The sequence below is a fragment of the Cuculus canorus genome, chromosome 3 (genome assembly GCF_017976375.1).
Source record: "Cuculus canorus isolate bCucCan1 chromosome 3, bCucCan1.pri, whole genome shotgun sequence".
NCBI lineage: Eukaryota > Metazoa > Chordata > Aves > Cuculiformes > Cuculidae > Cuculus > Cuculus canorus.
The window spans coordinates 75234988-75257761 of NC_071403.1; the positions used below are offsets into that span (position 1 = coordinate 75234988).

At 49.4% G+C, this 22774-nt stretch overlaps 1 protein-coding gene across 3 annotated transcripts in view; it reads left to right on the forward strand.

Moving 5' to 3' along the window:
- The first annotated feature begins 3992 nt into the window (after positions 1 to 3992).
- Positions 3993 to 22774, forward strand: part of CUL9 (cullin 9) — a 40755-nt gene continuing 21973 nt past the window's right edge. The window contains exons 1-12 of one of the 3 annotated variants that reach the window (XM_054061713.1): positions 3993 to 4037; positions 5368 to 5428; positions 6367 to 6975; positions 7761 to 7915; positions 8255 to 8788; positions 18283 to 18421; positions 20106 to 20305; positions 20770 to 21154; positions 21361 to 21562; positions 21860 to 22067; positions 22170 to 22363; positions 22500 to 22717. In XM_054061713.1, coding sequence (XP_053917688.1) covers positions 6381 to 6975; positions 7761 to 7915; positions 8255 to 8788; positions 18283 to 18421; positions 20106 to 20305; positions 20770 to 21154; positions 21361 to 21562; positions 21860 to 22067; positions 22170 to 22363; positions 22500 to 22717 — 2830 coding nt within the window. In that variant the 5' untranslated portion in view covers positions 3993 to 4037; positions 5368 to 5428; positions 6367 to 6380. Of the gene's footprint in view, positions 4038 to 4154; positions 4276 to 5367; positions 5429 to 6366; positions 6976 to 7760; positions 7916 to 8254; positions 8789 to 18282; positions 18422 to 20105; positions 20306 to 20769; positions 21155 to 21360; positions 21563 to 21859; positions 22068 to 22169; positions 22364 to 22499; positions 22718 to 22774 lie in introns of those variants that run through there. The other 2 variants (XM_054061711.1, XM_054061712.1) reach the window with 2 other exon arrangements.

Consider the following 22774-nt stretch of genomic DNA (forward strand, 5'->3'; position numbering starts at 1 on the left):
TCATCACAATCATCAGTGCTGATGGGTCAATATTATGTCAGCTAAAAATGCAGCTCCTACTGTCTACATAGCATCAGGTCCTGGAGCAGATACCATAGAATCATAGAACGTCCTGAGATGGAAGGGACCCACAAGGATCATTGAGTCCAACTTGTGTGCCTGCGTAGGACAACCCCAACATCCACACCATGTGCCTAAGGGCGATGTCTAAATGCTTCTTGAATATCATCGGGCTTGGCACTGGGACTGTCTCCCTGGGGAGCTGTTCCAGTGCTCCACCACCCTCTGAGTGAAGAACCTTTTCCTAATATCCAACCTAACCCTTCCCTGGCACATCTTCCTGCCATTCCCTTGGGTACAGAGTGAAGAGATCGGTGCCTGCTCCCCCCTCCCTACCTTCCCCTACCAGGAAGCCGTAGATTGTGATGAGGTCTCCCCTCAGTCTCTTCCAGGCTGAACAGACAAGTGACTTTAGCCACTCCTCATGGCTCCTCCTATAAACCCTTCACCAACTCTATGTCCTCCTCTGGATACGCTCCAGTAGCTTTATGTCCTTTATATCATGTGGCACCCAAAATTGCACCCCGTGCTCAAGATGGGGCTGCACAATTGCAGAGCAGAGCAGGACAATCCCCTCCCTTGACCGGCTGGCAATGCTGTGCTGGATGACCCCAGGACACAGTTGGCCCTCTTGGCTGCCAGGGCTAGCTTCTGGCTCATGTTCGACTTGCTGTCAATCAGAACCCTCAGATCCCTGCTCTCCAGCCTCTCACTTCCCAGTCTGTATGTATTTTAAGGTTTGCCAGGTCCCAGGTGGAAAACCCAACACTTCTCCTTGTTAAACTTCATGTGGTTGGTGATTGCCCAGCTCTCTAGTCTGTTTAGATCATGTATAATGTAAATACCAGTATAATGTAAGGAAAGCTTAGCACTGATGAAAGTCTTTGTGGTGGAGGGACTGCTCCACCACAGTGCAATTTGGAGAAAATACATCTCAAGAGAGATGAAAGTACAGAAAGCAGGAGCAAACCGCAGCTGAAATTGCTTTCCCCACTGGGAGATACATTGCTTTGACTGGTTACACCACAGCCAGCCCCACGTTCAGCACACCTACACAGATACATTTCATGGTTCAGCACCACAAACCTGTATCAGCCCAAGTCACCCCATGTTACTTGTGCACAGGGGTCTGTGTATGGCATATGAAACTCCCAACGTGGAGCAAGATACCAGAGCCATAACCTTTATTTTGAGGTTAAATGACAGGCTAAGCATGGTCTTGTGATCATCAGAGCCAAGACATAAGCAGGGCATATGAATACCACAGAAAACCTTTCAGCTTCACAAGCAAGATGCCTGTCTCTTAACCAGCCATTGTCATTTATTGGTGTCACTTTTGGCTATGGGATATTGCCAGCTGATGTTACCAGCCAGGCCACATGTCCCACTGCAGAGCATTATCACCACCTCGTGTTTGTGACATTAAAGACAGCAGTGTTGCAGGTGCAGTGCATGCACAGAATAACAGCTGTGATGAAGAGAGGAAAACAGCAATGGTTGTGTTTGTGGTACCAGGTTTTATGCAGTTGTGTGGCATTTAGGAAGTTATTTTCCCCTTCATTAGTGCAAATGTACTGTGTTTATGTCTACAGGAGGTGAAGGGACTTGTAAAGGCAAAGTACGATGTAACTAAATACCAGTTCCATCCTCTAAATTTTAACAGTACCTTGGGAGTTAATAGGGAAGGAAAATGACATGTTAATGGGAAACACAGATTTCAAAAGCATCTGTATGATTTTGCAAGGAAAGCATCAATAGTATCAGACTAATGGAGGATGGAGAAATCCAGAGGCTGACTTGGAAACACAAGCATTTACAATCCAGCGTGGGCGCCACAGCTTTAGAGGAGGGTTCCCACAGATGGATGCAGTACTGCACTGGTTTATGCAGCCGTGCACTGATTTATCCAGCCTGTAAATTGCAATTACATTGTTTGTATTCATTGCTGGCTGCTATTCCAAAACATAGACACTGTCTAATCAGTTGCATTAGTACTGAGGGTAGAAATGAGGTTGGTCACATGCATGAAGTTGCTCCAGGATCAGATAAGAAAGCTGACTCTCGTGCATTTAGCCTTTGATTTTAATGTTTGTTAATAGTTTAAAACAACTGTTAACATATTAGTAGAAACCTGCACCTACTGGATTGGAGCTGACTGCTGTGAGGCCTGGCAAGGAAGGCAAATATGGGCAAGGATATGAATTTAGGTGTTATGGTATGGGCAGTACAGCTCAGTGTAACAACAAAGCAGGAAGGCAACTGGAAATTTGTGCACAACTGGCTTCAAATGCCTCTCTAGTACTGAGAACATGGCAGCCTCGCAACCCAAAACCTGCCGAGAGCAAACGCTGTCTCACTGAGTTAACCCAGCCAAAGTGGACAGAGGACCTCAGGACCCCAGGCCTGAGATTAACACAGCCAGGGCGGATGGAGACTGGGCTGCAGGGCTGGAATCACCCCAGAGCAGAAGTCAGCAAAGGTGGGTAGAGGCTGGGGTGCAGGGCTGAAGTCATTGTAGCCCTGAAGTAATCAAGACACAGCAGACGGAGGCTGGGGTGCAGGCAGAAATCACCCCAGGACTCCCAGCCAAGGTGGATGAAGATTGGGGTGCAGGGCTGAAATCACCTGGAACTCCAGCCCTGGAGAAGTCACCACACTGTGATTTTTGGTTAACACTGAGTTTGTAATTATGCCAGACCTGACATCACATACTTTTAACCTTCCTTTCACTCACACTGCAAAAATCCTTGGCAAAGTTCATTAATTACCAGCAAAACACTGTGAGCACAGGCATCCATAGCTCTTGCAGCAGAAATCCTCAGCTCCCAACCTCAATTTTTCCTGGTCTTCAAGTCTAGGTAGGAGAATCAGCAGATTTTTCCTGTTTTCACAGAATAACACAATGTCTTGAGTTGGAAGGGACTCACAAGGATCATTGAGTCCAGCTCCTGTGCCTACACAGGACAACCTCAATATTCACACCGTGTGCCTGAGGGCAATGTCTGAATGCTTCTTTAGTATTGTCAGGCTTGGCACTGGGACTGCCTCCCTGGGGAGACGGTTCCAGTGCTCCGCCACCCTCTGGGTGAAGAACCTTTTCCTAATATCCAACCTAACCCTCCCCTGGCACATCTTCCCGATTTCAGTACAGGATATGGGATGATGTGATTGAAAGCTGCCCTGCAGAGAAAGACTTGGGGGTGGTGGTCGATGAGAAGCTCGACATGAGCCGGCAATGTGCGCTCGCTGCCCAGAAGGCCAACTGTATTCTGGGCTGCATCAAAAGCGTGGCCAGCAGGGAGAGGGAAGTCATTCTGCCCCTCTATTTCTCTCTTGTGAGAACTCATCGTGAGTATTGTGTCCAGTTCTGGACTCCTCAACGTATGAAGGATATGGAGCTGTTGGAACAGGCCCAGAGGAGGGGTACAAAGATAATCAGAGGGCTGGAGGACCTTTCATGTGAAGGCAGGCTGAGAGAGTTGGACTTGTTCAGCCTGGAGAAGAGAAGGCTCAGAGGAAATTTTATACCAATCTTCCACTACCTGAAGGGGCTATAGGAAATCTAGGGAGGGACTGTTCAGAAAGGCTTGTAGTGATAGGATGAGGGGTGATGGCTATAAACTGGAGAGGGGCAGATTTAGACTAGACATAATGAGGAATTTCTTCACTGAGGGCGGTGAAGCCCTGGCACAGGTTGCCCATGGAAGCTGTGGATGCCCCATCCCTGGAGGCGTTCAAAGGCAGGTTGGATAGCGCCTTGAGCAATCTGACGGAGTGGGAGGTGTCCCTGCCCGTGGCAGGGGGGTTGAAACTGGATGATCTTTCCAACCCTAACTATTCTACGATTCTATGATTTCCTTGAACCCAGAGAGAGATATCAGCGATTGCTCCTCCTTCCTCCCGTGTGAGGAAGCTGCAGACCGCGATGAGGTCCCCCCTCAGACTCCTCCAGTCTGAACAGACCCAGTGACTTGGGGGTATGTATGGGTGGGGGGCACACACCGACACCTCCCCCCGCCCCCAGGGCCTGTCGTATAGCGTCTTCGCCGTCCCTCAGGGTCTCACGGCCCTCGCCGTCACCCGTAGCGGGCGCGGCCCGGACCCGGAAGCGGTGGCGCGAGGTTTGCGAGTGGCGGCGCGGGGCTCTGCTCGGTCTTCTCCGCGGGCGGCTGCCGGTGCGGGAACGGGGCAAGAAACGGGGGAGGACTGTGGAGGGTGAGCGGCCTTGCGTGGAGCGGTGCTACCGGGGCGGCCTGGAAGAGAGCCGCGGCCGGGAATCCTCAACATAAGAAGGATGTGGAGCTGCTGGAGCGGGTCCAGAGGAGGCCACGGAGAGGATGCGAGGGCTGTAGCAGTTCTGCTGTGGGGACATGCTGAGAGAGCTGGGGTTGTTCAGCCTGGAGAAGAAAAGGGAGATCTTAGAGCAGCCTTCCAGGAGTGAAAGGGGCTGCAGGAAAGATGGGGTGGGACTTTTTACAAGGGCATGGAGTGATAGGGCGTGGAGGAACAGCTTTGAATTGAAAGAGGGGAGGTCTGGATTGCACGTTAGGAAGAAATTCATAATGAGAGTGGTGAGGCACTGGCACAGGTTGCCCAGGGAAGTTGTGGCTGCCCCATCCCTCGGGGTGTTCAAGGGCAGGTTGGATGAGGCTTTGAGCAACCTGATGCAGTGGGAAGTGTCCTTGTCTGTGGCAGGAGGGTTGAAGCTGGATGAGCTTTAAGGTCCCTTCTGACCCAAACCACTCTATGATTCTGTAATTCTCTCCACAGTAGCCATGGCTGACCTGCTGGTGCTGGTGGGTGGAGAGGCTGCTGCTGTCCCAGTCTGGGAGGGTAGCCCTGCCTGCCTCTGTGCAGACCATGCCATGGTGCTTCATGCTCTTGGAACTGCTTTATTCCTTTGCCACAGCTCTAAAACTCACTGTAGTGCATGTGTTGGAGTTTCTCGATTTAGCTGTCACAGGCTCCACTGTGTCCCATGCGTCACATGCATTGCAGTTCCTCCTTCAGGTGCCTTAAATCCATGTTGTCCTTTACCCACCTGCAAATCCTTTTGGGTCCCTTTTAATAGCACTGCTCTGAAGATTTTTTTTTTTTGTGCTAAATGCCACGATGTGTGGACAGGTTAAAGTTATCCAGCAAAATAACACTTCACAGAAACTTGGGGTTTGAGATGATTTTTATTTTATGTGTTTGGGTAGTTTTTTTTTTCCTGTGCACTTTTAGGGAAAACAGTTGCTTGGTGTACAGTGTGGCGTCTAAAAATTTTTACAAAGCACAGGGAATAACTTGGTCTTATTATTACAGTGACACTGCAGGAAGACTCCCAGCTGGCTTGCTGCAGACTCCGAAGAAGGTATAACTGGAGGTAGGTATGAATTTCTCCAGAGCTCAGGCTTTTCTCTGTACCTGGTAAACATCTTTAATGTGCCTGTCATAATCTTTGACAGTATCTTCTTTGATTGTACATGGATTAACAGTTTCCTATGTGCATTAACTCTGTTTTTAAGAATGACTTGTATTATCATTGGCTGAACAGCTCAATGATGCTTTGCTGCCTGTCTTGCTTGTTGGTGTAAGTGACAAAAAAAGGGCCTGTTCATGTGTCTCCACTACCACCTGCCTGAGGTTCTTATCAGACTCTGATCTGGTATCCTTGGTAGTAACGAAGTCATTCCATTGTGTGCGGTATTTTCTACAGTTGGCCAACTGCTTGCTGGCACTTGCTCTTAGACAGCAAATGACTTCATGCTCCTCTGCATAGATGAAAGCAGAGAAGCGTTGAGGCTTCTTATTTGTAGTCGTAAGATATGCGGAGCAATCAGGCAGCAGAGAGTAGTGAGTTTTCATTTTGTTGAACTTGCCCATTGGCTAAACATTGTAGAGACAAAGAATCTCTGAGAGGAGGCCAGGAAGGAAACACTGAGTGGCTCTGAGATTTGGTGCATGTGAACTTCATCTGAGCAGTTGCTGCGTGTTTTCTTCAAGGCCTGGTGACTCGAGTCAGGTCCAGCTCCACTGGCTTGTTTTGCCTTGTTTTCTTTTGAGGAGAACCTCTTTCTCTCTGTGCTAGTAGGGCTGTGAACAGGGTTTGTATGAGGCACTGGCTCATTTTCTTGGAGGGGGAATGTGAGCTTCTGCAAAATAGGGTTTTCTTTGTAGCTTTATCTTGGGTGCAGGATTTCAGGATCAAAATCTGTGCCTCTGCCAGTTCTGCTGTCAAGCAGCTGAGGTACTTGCTTGTGTTTTCTTTGGCATGTGGCTGAGAAGTAAAAGCTTGCTTCTGCTTCCCCTCTGTCCCTGCAGCAACTTTTCCTGTGATGGTGAATGAGAGGCACAATGGCAACCTGCTTGTGCACCTGGGACCCAAACTGCAGGCCTGCCCAGAGGAGCTGCTCCGGCAGCGGCGAGGCCATGACGGCCAGCCCGAGTACCTGATCCAGTGGAGCATTGTCAGCTTGGAAGAGAGAGCAGCGGGAGGCAGCAGTGCCTCCTCTGCAGAGACCAAGCTGGAGAACATCTCGATGTGGATGTCTGTGGAAGAGGTGTGTGCCAGCTGCCCGACGCTGCTGGGTAAGAGGAAGCTGGAAGGGCAGTGGGGGAAAGAGGAGAAGGCAGCCGGCCCGTTGGCTGCTGATGTCCCGCTGGATGAAGCCTCGCTGCTGGAGATGAAGGCCGATGTCAGGAGCCTGGTGCAGCGAGCTGGGCGGCAGATGGCTGAGAGCGGGGCCCCCGAGTCCTCCATCCTCAACACCATCCACGTGCTGAGCGCGTACGCCAGCATTGGCTCACTGGCGGGTGCATTCAGGGAGACGGGAGCCCTGGACTTGCTGATGAATTTGCTGTGCCACAAGGAGAAGCAGATCCGTCGCAGTGCTGGCAAAATGCTGAGGGCCCTGGCTTCGCACAATGCAGGTGGGGACTGCTGCTGCTCAGTGCCACTGAGGTGGTACTGTTGTTGGCTGAGGGGGCCAGTCCTTCAGGAGGTGTGGGAGGTCTGGAGGTGCAAGTATCTCAGGGCTTGTTGACGAAAGGGGAGGAATGGGAGTGTAAGTTCCAAGCAGCCCCTTGGTCATAGTTGTTTGGGGTGCTCCAAGAGCTGGTAGTGCTTTCCCCTGACAGGTTCCTGAGCTGGGATGCTGACTATCCACTGGGAGAACTTAGGCCAAGGGGATTGGCAGAGTGGTGGAGTGTCTCTGCTGAATGCAGTCTGTTGGAAAGGCACTGGCCTGTTCTTGGCAGGTAGCCTTTCCTCAGGCCCTGGTTGGTAGAGTCCTGGTCCTCACCCCCCGCCTCATTTGAGAGGAGCTCTTGTGGCTTGGAAGTGCCTGGTGAGGCTTGGGTGCACCTAGAAGGTTGCCGATGCTGCTGTATTCCACAAGAGACTTGGCTTTCCCTGTTCTAGTGCCTGAGTTTGTGTGGCTCTCCAGTGGGACTGATGAAGGTTAAAATTTAACTTTTTTCTTCCCTGGAACTCCATCCTGGAGTCAGTTATTTGAGTTTCTGCCTTGGGGGGATCGTGCAGCTTTAGGGGTAGGAAAACGGCAGTGAAGCAAAATGCTGCCAATCCAGATTAAAGGACAGAACACAGTTGTAGGTTACACTGAGCAGCAGAGCTGTCTCACAAGTCTGTCTTCTGCAGGGCTGGTGGGATGAGGGTTGTCTGTATGGGGCCTGAAGGCTTTCTGTTGTTGTTGCAGGGAGCCAGGCCTATGTCCTGCTGTCACTGAGCCAGCAGGATGACATTGAGCAGCACATGGACTTTGACAGTTGCTACACCTTGCTGGAGCTGTTTGCTGAGATGATGTCTTCTGAAGAGCAGTGTGTGTCCTTTGAGGGGATTCACCTTCCCCAGGTAGTGTCTGGCCCTGCCAGCCCTGTGGGCTTTGGGGGTCAGGAGGGGTTAGACTGAGGCTGGAGCTCGTGTCCCAGTTTGGGACAGGAGGGAAGTCAGCAGTGGGACTGGATGTTGGGAGAGCTGGCACAGGACCTGGGCCTGGCTTGAGGCTGGGGGTGGTGGAGAGGCACATGGAGGGCCTTGTCTCTGAGCAGGGAGGTAAGGTTGGGCTGAGAGGTCTCTGCTGCTGTCCCGGAGCTGTCATGGGAGCCTGACTGTGGATGAGCTGGTGGCTCGGAGAGAGCTGGGGCAGGAGGCGCTCTGCAGGCAAGAGTCTAACAGTTGTGCTTGTTGCAGATCTCCGGGAAGCTGCTGTTCATCCTGGTGAAGCGCTACCTGTGTGTCACTTCTCTCCTGGAGAAGCTCAGCAATGGCGTGGAGCAGGGAGGGGAGCAGCAGGACTGCTCCATGCCCAGCCCACTCACCAAGGAGAGGAGCCGCATGAAGCAGGAGTTTGAGTTCAGCATGGCTATGGCAAACCTCATCTTGGAGCTGGTGCATGTGATGGGCTGGGACCACAGCCACAAGCCAGAGTCACTGCCCCAACAGGAGCTGCAGCCTCACAGCACCCGCTCCATCTTCCAGCACAGGGCCACATCCTGCTCTGCTGCCGAAATTTCTGTGCTCGCTTCAAATCACGGTCCCCACAAGAGGCAGAGTCGTGCCTTCCTGACCGCATCAGACTTCGCAGACCACAGTGGCTACACGGGGTATTTGCAGGCAAACCTGCTGCGTGGCATGCGAGTGCGCTTGCTGGAGGACTGTGGTGATATTAGAGCTGGGGAGGAAGGCGAGTTCCTTCAGGGCGCGAATAGCATGCACACCGTGCAGGTAGGTCACTGAGGACCTTGTCTGCTTCGGATGGCGGAGGGGAGTGCAAGGATGACTGGTGATTTCTTAATGGTGTCTTTGTGTGCAGGAAGTTGAACAAGAGGTGTGTTGTAATTAGGACACTGTCTACATCTGTCCTAGCAAAGAAACCACCTTCCAGAGCTGGAAGTGTACATTTTGTCTGGTTTAGTATGGGCTGTCCTCCTAACATCTCTTTGCCTTTCAAACAGGTGGCTATATCCTGCCTCCCAGGAACGGTCCCTAGCCCTGGTTTGGTCCTGGGGCTGGTTTGGGTACAGGCTAGCTGGCACACAGCAAAAGGTGCTTGAAGGTCTTAAGCCTTGGTGTGAGTGGCAGTACTTCGCGTGTAGGGTTGTTCTCACCAGGTTGGGCACAGCCTGCATAGCTATTTTGATCTGCGAGTATATGCTGGGATCTGTTTCCCTTTAAAAATGCCCTTTGGATGAGTAGATCTTAAATGAGAGTCTGTTGAAAAGAGTTTTTAGAGCTGCATGTTTGCAGTTGAATTGCTAAGTTTGTGCTAGGAATCAGGGAAAAGGCCTCAATATTTGAGGAGAGGGAGCAATCACAGAATAGTTTGTGTTGAAAGGGACATTTGAAGGTCATCCAGTCCACCCTTCGTGCAATGAGCAGGGGCATCTTCAACTCTATCAGATTGCTGAGAGCCCTGTCCAACCTGACCTTGAATGTTTCCAGGGATGGGGCATCCATCACTCTTCTGGGCAACCTGTGCCAATGTCTCACAACCCTCACAATAAACAGTTTCTTCCTTATGTCCAGTATAAATCTACCCTCTCTCATTTTGAAACCATTACCCTCTGTTCTGTCGACACAGGCCCTGCTAAAAAGTCTGTCCCCGTCTTTCTTATAAGGGCCCTTTTAAGTACTGAAAGGCCACAATAAGGTGCCTCTGGAGCCTTCTCTTTTCCAGGCTGGACAAACCTGAATTCTTAGCCTGTCCTTGTATGAGAGGTGCTCCAGCTCTCAGATCATCTTTTGCCAAGCCACTCTCCATGATATTTGAAAAGTCATGGCAACTGGGAGAAGTCCCTGGTGACTGGAAGAAGGGTAACGTTGTGCCCATTTTTAAAAAAGGTAGACTCGGAGAACTACCGACCTGTCAGCCTCACCTCTGTGCCTGGGAAGATCATGGAACAGATCCTCCTAGAAGCTATGCTAAAGCACACAGAGGGCAGGGAGGTGATTAATGGCAGCCAGCATGGCTTCACCAGGGGCAAGTCCTGTCTGACCAACTTAGTGGCTTTCTAAGGTGGGGTAACTGCAGCAGTGGACACGGGTAAACTGACAGATGTGATCTATCTAGTATTTTGTAAAGCCTTTGACACAGTCCCCCAAAACATCCTTCTCTCTAGATTGGAGAGATATGGATTTGATAGGTGGACAGTAAGGTGGATACGAAAGTGGTTGGATGGTCGTATTCACAGAGTAGTGGTCAATGGCTCAAAGTCCAGATGGAGATCTGTGGCAAGTGGTGTCCCTCAGGGGTCTGTACTGGGACCGGTACTGTTTGATATCTTTATCGGTGATATTGACAGTGAGATTGAGTGCACCCTCTGCAAGTTTGCAGATGACACCAAGCTGAGTGGTGTGGTTGCCGCACCGGAAGGACGGGATGTCATCCAGAGGGATCTGGACAGGCTGGAAAAGTGGGCCTCTGAGAACCTCATGAGGTTGAACAAGGCCAAGTGTAAGGTCCTACACCTGGGTCGGGGCAATCTGCGTTTTCAGTACACGATGGGAGATGACGTGCTTGAAAGCAGCCCTGCAGAGAAGGACTTGGAGGTGCTGGTCGATGAGAAGCTCGACATGAGCCGGCAATGTGTGCTCGCAGCCCAGGCGGCCAACTGTATTCTGGGCTGCATCAAAAGAAGCGTGGCCAGCAGATCGAGGGAAGTGATTCTGCCCCTCTGTTCCTCTCTTGGGAGACCTCATCTGGAGTACTGTGTCCAGTTCTGGAATCCTCAGTGTACGAAGGATATGGAGCTGTTGGAATGGGTCCAGAGGAGGGCTACAAAGATGATCGGAGTGCTGGAGCACCTTCCCTGCGAGGACTGGCTGAGAGAGTTGGGCCTGTTCAGCCTGGAGAAGAGAAGGCTCAGAGGAGAACTTATAGCGACCTTCCAGTACCTGAAGGGGCTACAGGAAAGCTGGAGAGGGGCTATTCGTAAAGGCTTGTGGGGATAGGACCAGGGCGAATGGGTACAAACTGGAGAAGGGCAGATTTAGGCTAGACATAAGGAAGAATTTCTTCACCATGAGAGTGGTGAGACACTGGAATAGGTTGCCCAGGGAGGTTGTGGCTGCCCCATCCCTGGAGGTGTTCAAAGCCAGGTTGGATGGGGCCTTGGGCAGCCTGTTTTAGTGGGATGTCCCTGCCCATGGCAGGGGAGTTGGAACTAGATGATCTTTAAGGTCCCTTCCAACCCTAACTATACTATGATATATAGTTAGATATATAGATATGTAGTTATCTTCTGGGCTCACTCTAACAGACCCGTGTCAGTCCTCCAGAACTGAATGCAGGGCTCCCGGTGAAGTCTCACGAGAGTGAAGCAGAGGGGGAGAATCAACTCCTTCAACCTGTTGATCACACTTCTTTTGCAGCCCAAGACACAGTTGGCTTTCTGGGCTGTGAGAGCACATTGCCAGCTCATGTCCAGTTTTTCATCCACCAGCAGGCCAAGTCCTTCTCTTCAAGGCTGCCCTCAATCTCTTAATCCCCCAGCCTGTCCTGATACTTGGGGTTGTCCTAACCCAGGTGCAGGACTTTGTGCTTGACTTGTTGAACCACATGAGGTGTGCACAAGCCCACTTCTCACACTTGTCCAGGTCCCTCTGGATGGCATTACATCCCTCAGGTGCGACAACCACATGACTCAGCTTAGTGTCATCTGTGAACTTGCTGAGGGTGTCCTCAGTCCTGCTCTCTTTGTCACTGATGAAGATATCAACCAGTGCTGGTCCCAACACAGACTCTTGAGGGGCAGCACTTGTCACTGATCTCCAGCTGGACATCGAGCTGTTGACCACTACTCTCAGGATGTGACCATCCAGCCAATTCCTCATCCACTGAATAGTCCGTTCATCAAATCTGTATCTCTCCACTTTAGAGAGAAGGATGTTGTTTGGGACCAATTCAAAGGGCTTGCAGAAGTCCAGACAGATGACATCCGTGGCCCTTGCCTTGTCCACTGTAGCTGTCACTCCACTGAAGGCCACTAGATTGGTCAGGCAGGACACATGCCCTTACTTAAGCCATGCTGCTGTCTTGGATCACCTCCTTGTCCTCTGTGTGCCTTAACATAGAAGACCTGTTCCATGATCTTCCCAGGCACAGAGATGGGACTGACAGGTTCGTAGTTCCCACTGTCTTTCTGGGAACTTTCTACCCCTTTTCAAAACAGGGGCAGTGTTTCCCTTTTTCCAGTCACTGGGGACTTCACCTGACTGCCATGCCTTTTCAAGTATTGTGGAGAGTGGCTTGGAAACTACATCAGCCAATTCTGCATCAGCCAATTCCCTTAGGACTCTGGGATGCATCTTGTCGAGTCCCCATGTATGTTCAGGTTCCTCAGGTGGTCACAAACCTGATCTTCTCTTACAGTGGGAGGGGTCTTTGCATCCCCAGTCCCTGTCTTGTGGTCCATCCACTCGAGAGGTGTGGTAGGAGAGATTGCCAGTGAGGACTGAGGCAAGGAAGTTGTTGTCTACCTCAGCCTTCTCCTTGTCTGTTGTTACCAGTTTGCCAGTTGTGTTCATCTGGGGGTATGCTTCCTTTGACCTTTTTCTGGCTGTCATACCTACAGAAACCCTCCTTATTGATCTTTGTGTCCCTTGCCAAGTTCAGCTCCAGCTGTGCCTTGGTCTTCCTGACCCCATCCCTACACCACTGGGCAGTGTCGCTATAGTCTTCCCGGGATACCTGTCCTTGTTTCCACTGCCTGTGCATTCCACTTCCATCTTGCCCTTTAGTTAGACCAGCAGGTCTCAACTCAGCTATCTTGGTCTCTTGCCTTCCTTTCTTGATTTCTTACACCTGGCTATCAAGAGCTCTTGCGCTGTACGGAAAGCATCCTTTAAGGTCTGCCAGCTCTATTCTCTTCCTCTGTTCCTGAATGTGGTTTCCCAGGGAAACTAACTCTTTCAACAGCTGGAAGTTTTCTTTCCTAAAATTCAAGGTCCTGACTTTACTCTTTGCCTGTTCTATATCCCTTAAGACTGTGAACTCCATCAGTGCAGCCCAGGCTGCCTCCAGTCTTAATGTCTGTGTTATTCTCACTAGCATTGGTGACCAACAAGTCCAGTCTCCTCTGGTGGGGATGTCTATGATCTGGCCTAAGAAATTATCCTCAATGTGCTCCAGGAGTCTCCTGGATTGCCTGCAGCTTTTCCAGCAGATATCAGGGTGGTTGAAGCCCCCCCCAGCAGGATGAGAGCCTGTGAGTGCAATGCCTCCTGTAGCTGGAGTAAGAACGCTTTGTCCAATAGGCTTCCTTTGGTTGGGCACCCTGTAGTAAACTCCGACTGCAATGATTCCTTTTGTTGGCTTGATCTCTATTCCTGGACTAAGGCATTCAGCTCTTGCTGCTCCCAGAACATCCTCTTAGTGAATGGGGCAGTGCTGGAGCAGCAGGGCTCGAACCCAGATATAGTGGGAGGAAAGCATTTGAGTGCCGTTCAAGCCTTTTTGTGGGCATGGGGAGGTATTTGCTCCTGCTTAGACGTTTTCCTTGAGACTTTCTTCTCAGTCCTGAAGGCTGGGCAAATTGAGTGAGAGCTGAGGTTTTGTTTTGACTGTGTAGCACAGTGCTGGCGGGCTTTGTATGTCGCTCTCATATATGCATGGTTATTTCTGCAGGCTTTCTGCTCATCTTGCACTTGGGCCATGCTTTTGACCTTCCAAATACTGCAGCTAGAAGCACAACTGCTTTTATCTTAAAAATCAAGCTTTAGTTGGCTGTCATCCGTAGGTAAAGGGGCTGTCTCTGCGTGTGTCCTCTCCGTTGTATTGCCTGCAAACCAGGCTATAGTTCAGTTCATTAAATCTTTATATAAAAGTGAGATAGTAACCAGTAAAATGAGAAACTGTGACCATTGCACACATCAGTGTGTGGAGTTTGGGGTTTGTTTTTGTTTTGTTTTGCTTTCTCTCCCCCAGGTAATTTGCAGAAGTGCATACTTTGATTTTGCAGGTGATGAATAAGGAGTCTGAGGCCATTTCATCAGGTCACAGCTGTACTTCAGGTGCTGCTTCAGCCTGTGCTCAAAGGCTGCCCTGCTTCAAGCTGATTTCTGCAGATACAGGTGGCCTGTGAATGGACTTAAGTGCTGTGCTAGCACAAAGCTCTGTGTTGCTCGTATTCAAAAATCAGTGGCTAAAAAGCCTCACTCTTGTATCTGTAGAAATGGCTTCCTAATGCTCTTTCCATATCTCTCTTGCCATAACTTAAATTTCATTAACAACTTTTCAAGAGAGGAGGCAGGTGATTTGACATTATCTTCTGTATCTTTGAAGACCACCTCCTTTAAATCAACTTTCAGCTATTGTTAAGCATGAGATTATCTAGCTGTCTTGGACTACAGCCCATTTTATTTTATGTAATGCTATTTTTTTAATTTACAGGCAAATAAAAATTAGCCAGTCAAGAACTCTGAACACTTTTTCTTTTCTCTTATCATCCCTCTTTGCTTTCTTGTGCATAGGGCAATTGTTTGAATATTCTTTTGGTTGTTTTTCCTCAGTCAGTTGCAGAGTGCTTCTTCCTCTTCTGTTTATTCAGCGAGAACTGATTTTAGGATGATTTTTTCCAGTCGCCTTTCAGTAACTGTAACTTACTGTGGTCCAGGCTCCTTAACTGCCTTCTGGTTTCAGAGCACTTCTTGCAGATGTAATTTAAACCAGCAGCTGAAAATGCTCCAGAATATGGATGTCCAAGAAACATAGAAAGGTTTGGGTTGGAAAGAACCTTAAAGCCTATCCAGTTCCACCCCCTCTGCCATGGGCAGGGACACCTCCCACTGCATCAGGTTGCTCAAGGGGCTATCCAGTATGTTGTTGAACACCTCCAGGGTGGGGCAGCCATGACTTCCCTGGGCAACCTGTGCCAGTGCCTCACCACCCTCATTGTGAAGAATTTCTTCCCAATGTCTAATCTAGGTTTTCCCCCTTCCAATTTATAGCCATTCTCTCTCATCCTATCACTACATGTCCTTGTAAAAAGTCCCTCCCCAGCTTTCTTGTAGGCTCTCTTCAGGTACTGGAAGGCTGCTAGAAGGTCTTCCTGGAGCCTTCCCTTCTCCAGTCTGAGCAGCCCCAACCTAGCAGAGGTGCTCCAGCCCTTGGATCATCTTTGTGGTCGCCTCTGGACCCATTCCAGCAGTTCTGTATCTTTCTTATATTGAGGATTCCAGAACTGGACACAGTACTTTGTGTGGGGTCTCATGAGAGAAGGGTGCTTCCAGCATTATCCATTTCTGTGGTGGTTGGTATTACCAGTAAGTGCTGTACAAATAGGGTTTGCCCATCTTATGTGCACTGTGTTCTAATCCCATTCTTTCCCCTTTATACACCTAAACTTTTGGGTTCCATTGAGCATATTTCTTGCTCACAGGTCCTCTACTTAGCTACTTTCCTCTCTGGTTTAATAATTTACTGTGCTTTATGGAAATTGACAGTTGAAATAGATTTTATTTTTATCTAGGATATCAGTTACTTCAGCAAAGAAATCAGTGCATCAGTCCGTCAGAATTGAAACTTGAAGCAGGTTTGCGTGTTAATTCAAATTTATTGTTTAACTTGAACACCTTTAGTTTTCTTTCCACTAAAATATGCGTTAAAGATTTGCATACTAGTGAAGCCAAAGTAGTGAAGCTGTAGTAAGGATTTATTTAATCTCTATTTTTCCTCAAGTTAAAAGCACCAGCTTTTGTGCTCATAACTCACATGGAAACACCACTGAATAACGTAAATCCTTCCCACTTTCCAGCTGTGCTTCTGGCAGATTACTTGGCACATCTTTCATCTCTCTCCTCCAAAGGGAATTTTCCTTCTCTCTCAGTTGTGGCAACTTGCAGATTTGTATCCCCCTACCTGTTACCAGTTTACTTTGCTTTCTTTTGTGTTTACTTAATATTGAAGTGAAATACTCTTCTGGTTTTGGATGATGTGTAGGTGATTTTTCATTGCAGGCTCCCTCAGTTGAGTAACTGCTTTGCATTCTCTTTTACAGTGGTTGATAAACCTCTTGTCTTTTATAATTCAGTCTGTGAAGATAAATTACAAAGGAAATAAGTTTCCTACTGATTCTTTCTTTTTCCTTATGCTCCTTGATTTCCAAGATCTATGTTTTTCCAAAATTCTGTTTTCTATTTCTTATGATCTTCTACTTGCTTTTACTCTCAATATGGCTGAGTGCTTGGAAAAAGCAGCAAGAGCCTTTCACATTTTTCTCCTGTTGCCTGTGATATAAATTTCAGAGGGTTTTTATTTCACTGTTGAGGTGAAGTGCACTGTTAAATCCCATTCCCTTTGTCCACTTGGTCTCTTGAGTTCCTTCTCTTGTCTGTTTTTCTGTTTAATTAAGTTGAATGAACTTGCAATTGCTCCATCCTTATTTTCAATAGCATTCTACTGTGAGACTCACAGAACCGGCAAAACCAGATCTAAATAGTAATGAATATTTGGTAAAGAAGTTTGTTGGCTGTTAAATTTGGAAGTACCTAATTTCTGCCACTATTAGTGTTCCTTGCCCTCCACGCTGCCTAGGAAGTTGAGAATGCACATGCGATCTTTGGGGGATGTTAGTTTTCCCTCTGCTCTTTGTGTTTCTGTCCCTGTATGTGTCTCCAGTTACATGAGAAACTTGTGAGTCAAACCATCCAATGGAATTTTTTTTTTTCTACAGAGAGATACCAGAAAATCAACGTCTCAAAATCATCTTTGTTGGAACATCTCTTGAGTTTCTTTTTCAGGCTTTTGCTATGAGTCTCTCTTTGAAGGGAAATTTGATTTTTATCTCTCTTCCTTTTTCTTATCTTGTATATCACACTTGCATTTTACTAACGCTCATCTGCCAGTGATTGGTGAGGTTAGGTTATGAGGATTACTTCTCCCTGGTTCTTTGTTAAAATTTTGATCCTTTCTTTTTTGATCCGTTCTGCCTTTGCAGCTCATTCTGCTTGAGGCTTGCTGTCAGTCTTCTGTGTGCAAAATGCAAATCCATGTGCATTTTTGACTGAGGCCGGTCCATCATGAGTCTATCTCGTACCTCCTCTCATGTTTCCTTTGCTGCTCCTTATTCTGTTGATTTCTTTGCCTCCCTAAAGAAAAAGTTTCCCTGTTGTGTCTGGTCCTTCAGCCGTATCTTTTAATGACTCCTTTGAGATGATGTTAGATACGTAACTAGTTTACGTAACTAGCTCAGGGATTCATTGAAGACTAATTGTTGGTGTGTGTAGAGTTTAACTCAATTTCCTTCCATATAGCGCTTTCTTAAAGTCTCTCAGCATCTTGCCTAGGGAAGTTGTGGCTGCCCCATCCCTGGAGGTGTTCAAGGCCAGGTTGGATGAGGCTTTGAGCAACCTGATCCAGTGGAAGGTGCCTCTGCCCATGGCAGTGGGGTTATAACTGGATGATCTTTAATGTCCCTTTCAACCCAAACCATTCTATGATTTTATGATTATCTCTTTAGCTGTCCAGCACAATGGAGTCCTAGTGACGCTGGTGTATCTCCAGGAGATCTCATTCAGTGAACCAGGCAACTCATAGGTTTTTGCTGCTTTTTTAAGTTATTGATGTGTTGTACTTACTGTTGCTGAATCCTCCTCCTCAGAAGGCTAAATGTAAAATTACGGTATGGGAAGCCATGAAAAAATCCTTTTGATTTTGAGAGGCAGCTTGGACAAAGCACAGGAAACAGTTGCCTTCTTTAAGACATATTTGTCAAGAGCCCAAAACCTGTCTGAAAGGGCTGGCGAATGACCAAGGTGTAGCAGTATAACCAATAAAAGAGAAAGTCGGAGCAGGAAAAATAGTTTTCTTTACCTTTCATTCAAGACCCTTTATATACAGTGCATCTGCCTGGGGGTCATGTTGGTTTAGTTCTTCCTTTGTATGATTTTCGCAAGGCACTTGTGGTTGGGGCGTGGTTAACTGTACGCACTCCTGTCACTGCTGCTGTGCTAGATGAGATCTGTAGAGGTTGCAGGTAAAGTTGGTGGTTTGTTTTTTCTTGACAAAGATCCAGGTACAACCAGGGGAACAAGTCAATAAAGATAGTATTCTTAAAAATTAGACAATGTGTGTGTTTGAGTCTGTATATGAATTAGGTGGGTGTCTACTTGGGTAGAACAATGTTTGCTCTCTCCAGGCATTTTGGGAAATGGAGCACAAATGTCATTTGAGGATTGAGTGAGTGAGCAAATCTGATCATCTAGATCTGTTTCACCCACAGGTTTTATGGCAGTCAACAAGTCAGACCTCCTGGGTGCATTGGCACGTGTTGGAGATTATTGGCTTTGGAGACAAGTGGGAAGATCTTGCTGCTCAAGAAAAAGAATATAGTCTGATAGAGAGCTTTAATCTAGACACAGGTGAGATTATGTGCTGCGTGTATGTGGCTGTGTCATCTCTTTCTGATTCTACTGTGGCATATATTTGAGTGGTGAACTTTATATGGATAGCAGCTACCAGATTGGATTTACAAAGCATTGTGAGCTTTTAGTTTGTATGACTGCGTAGAACTGTATAAATAAATAAACACGTGGCTTGTGGTTGCACAATGTATTTTTGAATCCTAGACTTCTGTCATGTTATAATAAGAGCCATGATATAAAAAGCATGAGATTTGATTTAAACTGCGCCTGTCAAAAAATTTGTTTGAATTAATGAAACAAAGTGGCAAAATAAGAGTGTAGAATTTCTTTGAGATGAAGTTGCTTTAGGGACCCTCACATCCTCTGTTTAAGTGGTGTGGGTTTTTAAAAGCATTGACATGCCAACAATTTGTTTAACTTCATACTGCTTGCTTTTGGGCAACATGAGCATTAAATGAGCTGTTTTCATAAGACATCTGGAGAATCTCCTAGAATCCTTTGATGTTGCCCTTGTACTGGGAGACTATAAAAAGTAAAAATCCAGTCGCATCAGCGTCTGATGTGACTCTGGCCTGGGAAACGTGTTGAAGTAACTCTTCTATCACACCCGTGACCTTGTAGGACATCTTTTGGGAAGATGGATTTTGGATTTAAGTGCTGCAAGAGGCAGAATATATGTGAGATTAGTAACTAATTATCTACTTTAAAAATATTCTTACTGTCAGTTGAAAATGCATCTTCTTTAATGACTTCTGTGTCTTGTAACTAAAATCTTAACTGCATGTCGCTGTGAAGTGGCTAAGTCAAAACAAAGTCTACATAGAAATTGAATTGAAAAAGTAGGCACTTTCTACTTTAAAGCTTGACAGTTGGATAAATTACCTCATGTTCATTGACTGCTGGTACTCAGCCATGCCTGCAGTTACTCTTAGCATACTTGAGCCTCTTGGAGTGACTTTGGCCCTTTTCTGTTGAGTTTTGAGGTGGTAAATGTCTCCCACCTTGCATTTGCTGCAAGTTGTTGCCTAGCAGGTATCAGCAAGTGTTGATTCAGCTCTTATTTCTAAATTACCTAGGAAATATCTAACCTATATGATGGATTTTATCTCCCATTCTTCGTTTTGGATGCATTAGGTAAAAAGAGTGTGGAAATTGTGCAGTCTCATTTTGGTTCTGCCTATAAGCATTTACCCTGTTAGCCAGCAGGAGCTGTTTGGAAAAGAGAGAATCTCATGGCAGAATTAACTTCCTATTAATTGACTTCTCTAGCGTCTTGAGCCAACTCTGTTTCCCCTTCTGCAGCCACGTGCTGGCACTGTGGATCCTGCTGGTATCGGGTATCCAAGTGCGTTGCCCTGGCTGGTCCAGGCACTGTGGGAAGAGGTTGAGGGAACCGTGAGCCAGAGGCGCCGATTTTGAGCGTGTGCTTTTTCTGCTCTACAGCCCAAAGAGGTTCAAGTGAAGATGGTAATCCCCATCTCCACAGCTTCTGGGGTCTCCTCCCAGCGCATTTTCCCCCTCTCACTGCCCTGCTGTCACTCTTTCTTGCAGCAGGGACAGTGGGGATCTCTTCTGCCCAGACAATCTGTGTGAACTCTTTCCCTGGGGAATGTGGGATGTGGAGGAAAGGCTGGGGTTTGGCAGAGCTGACGGTGTCCTTCCTTGCTCTGCTGTCCTGCAGCTGCTCAGCCGTTTTTCTGCAAGCCCTTTGGGAGGCTGTACTCCGTGCCTTACCTGGGGGAGTCCCTGCCTTGCCTGGGGGAGCAACCGAGCAACCTGAGCCGTGCCGAATGGTGGGAGCTGCTCTTCTTTGTGAAGAAGCTGGAAGCACAGGAGCAGGAAGAGATCATCAGTCTCATCCAGCAGGAGCAGGGAGAGCAGGTAAGGGCCAGAGACTGCAGTGGGGAAACAGAAAGGAGGGAGTGAGGGAGAACATTAGGGAAAGGACTGGGTTATGAAATGGGACAGAAATGGGAGGGTGAGTGGGGATGGGAAAAGCCTGGACTGGCAAAACACTTGGAGCTGGGCAGAACAAAGGGACAAGGAGAGATGAGAGGTAATGCAGTCTCCCATGACTGCCCTGGAAGAGTGGCTGTGTCCAGTGAGATTTTGGGAGGTGAGGTGTCTGTGGGTTGATTCTGCCATTTGCGGGTGGATAGTGAATGGAGGCGGGACGTCTGGGCTGGTGGTGGTTGAGTTGGGCACAGCCAGGGGAGAGTGGCACTGGGGAATGGCCCTGGGGGCCTCTGGCAGGGCAGCCTTTCTGTCCGTTCTGGCACCAGCTATCACAAGGACATGGGCTCTATGACGAGTCCATGAGGGTTAACTTGAGCCTGTCTGTCCAGCTGTCAGAGGTGGATGAAGAAGCCCTGATCCAGCTGTCCGTCCCCACAAAGTTGGCCCAGAAGGTGCTGCAGGTCTTGGAGAAGCGGTGCCAGGGCAGTGTTCAGCGTGACCTGCAGAGCTCCCACATCTACATCAAATACTTCCCCCACTGTGGGACCGAGCAGGATGGCTCGGGGAGCACCACAGTGTCCTTGGAGGGTGCCGGCTGTAGGAGCACTGGCCCTGAAGTTGTGCCGGCCAAGGCAGCCAAGGAGGACCTTTCCACAGCCACAGTGCTACCCCAAGCCCCTGCTGAGGTGTTGAAGTCAGATTCCCAGCTGTTCAGCGAGCTCCTTGAGAGGGAAGGGCTGTTCTTCCCAGAGGTGACGGAGGAGCAGATGAAAGGTAATCGCCTGCTCTGTGCTGGGGCAAGACTTGGTACTGGAGATGACTCGGTTGCCTCGATGGAGGGAGGCTCTGGGCAGGGCATGGAAAATGAGGCACCTGGAGGTTGCCTGTGGGTGCTGGGTCTGTGGGTGCTTGGCACCCTGGGAGCTGCTGGGAATGTCACTGCTGCCCTGATGCCCGTGTCCCTGCTTCCCTGCCACCAGCATTGGGCATCTCTACCGGACTGAGTGAGAGGGGCTCACTGGCCAAGATTGCAGCCGTGGTGGACGTGATCCAGAGCAGCAGCTCAGAGCTGGGACTGCGCTTGGCTGGCCTCAAGCATATCTTGAAGGTCCTGGAGGAGGAGCCTGAGTCCGAGCAGCAATTTGGCAAAAGCCAGGGCAGACTGGGGACCAGGAGTGTTGGGTGAGCCGTGGGGTGCTGCACACCCACCCCTCTTGCTTTCTGGGGAGGGCCGTGTCGGTGGGGTGGGAGACAGTGCTGGAGGTGGGAGTGAGGGAGGTGGCAGTGGAAGTGTTAAGGCTGATCTGTGCTTGCTTGCTCAGCAAGAAGAGAGGTGGATCTTTTGTCCCTGTGTCGCAGGCAGTCTCATTGCTGGGGCTGACTGAGGTGTGGTGGAGCCGTGTGGGCAGGGAGAAGGTGGCTGGCAGAGCCCTGGGTGTGCCAGGGGGCTCCTCCTGAGGCATCTCCTTTCCCATGCAGGGAGAAGCTGGTGAAGATGACAGTGGAGCTGCTGAGCACGGAGGTGTCAGAGAAGGCACTGGTGGTGGTGACGCTGCGGCTGCTGGCCGTGCTCCTGGCGAAGCGTAACTGGCGCGTGTCGTTTGCCACAGAGGGCGGTGTGCGGGCTGTGCTGGCCTGCATGCAGCAGCACGCTGCCTCTGCCCTGGTGCAGCAGGCTGGCCTGGCGGTGGGTGTGGCAGAGGGGGTGCTGCTGGTGGGCGGCCAAGGCCCAGCTTGCCCTGGTGTGGCAGAATTCCCGCTGCCTTCCTGACTGCTGTTGACCTTGCAGGCCCTCAGGGTGCTGGTGGGAGCTGTGTCCAGTGAGCCAGGAGGTGCCAGTGGGAAGGGCTTGCCCCTGAGCCACGGAGACGCGCAGATGATGCGGGAGATCTTTGCTAGCATCGGCTCTGCCTCCAGTGAGGGCTCGGCAAGTCTGCTGAGTGCCATCCCTGCTGCCATGAGCACCATGCAGAGGGTGCCAGGGTAAGGGCGGAGTGAGGACAGCGGCTGGGGTGGGGGGACCCCCTGAGAGGGAGGGTCCGGGCAAGGCAGGCAGGTGGGTGCAGGGGAGGCTCCGTGCTTGTGGGAAGAAGGTGCCTGTATCGCTCTGTTCCTGCAGGGGCTCCTCGGGCGTGCGGAATGGCTTGCTGGTGGTGAACATGCTGATTGACGGCCACCGGGGCCTGGCGGAGCAGCTGGTGAGCTGCGATCTCCCCGCGGTGCTGCAGAGCTGCTGGGGCAACGGGCAGATCACCAGCTGTGCTCATGCAATGCTGGCCCTCAGCGCAATGAACCGCCTCACGGAGCACCAACTGCCCCTGGGCCCGGAGATGGCAGGTAGCGTGCTGCCCGTTCCCCTGCTTTGTGCCACAGCCCCACGGATGCTGCAGGCAG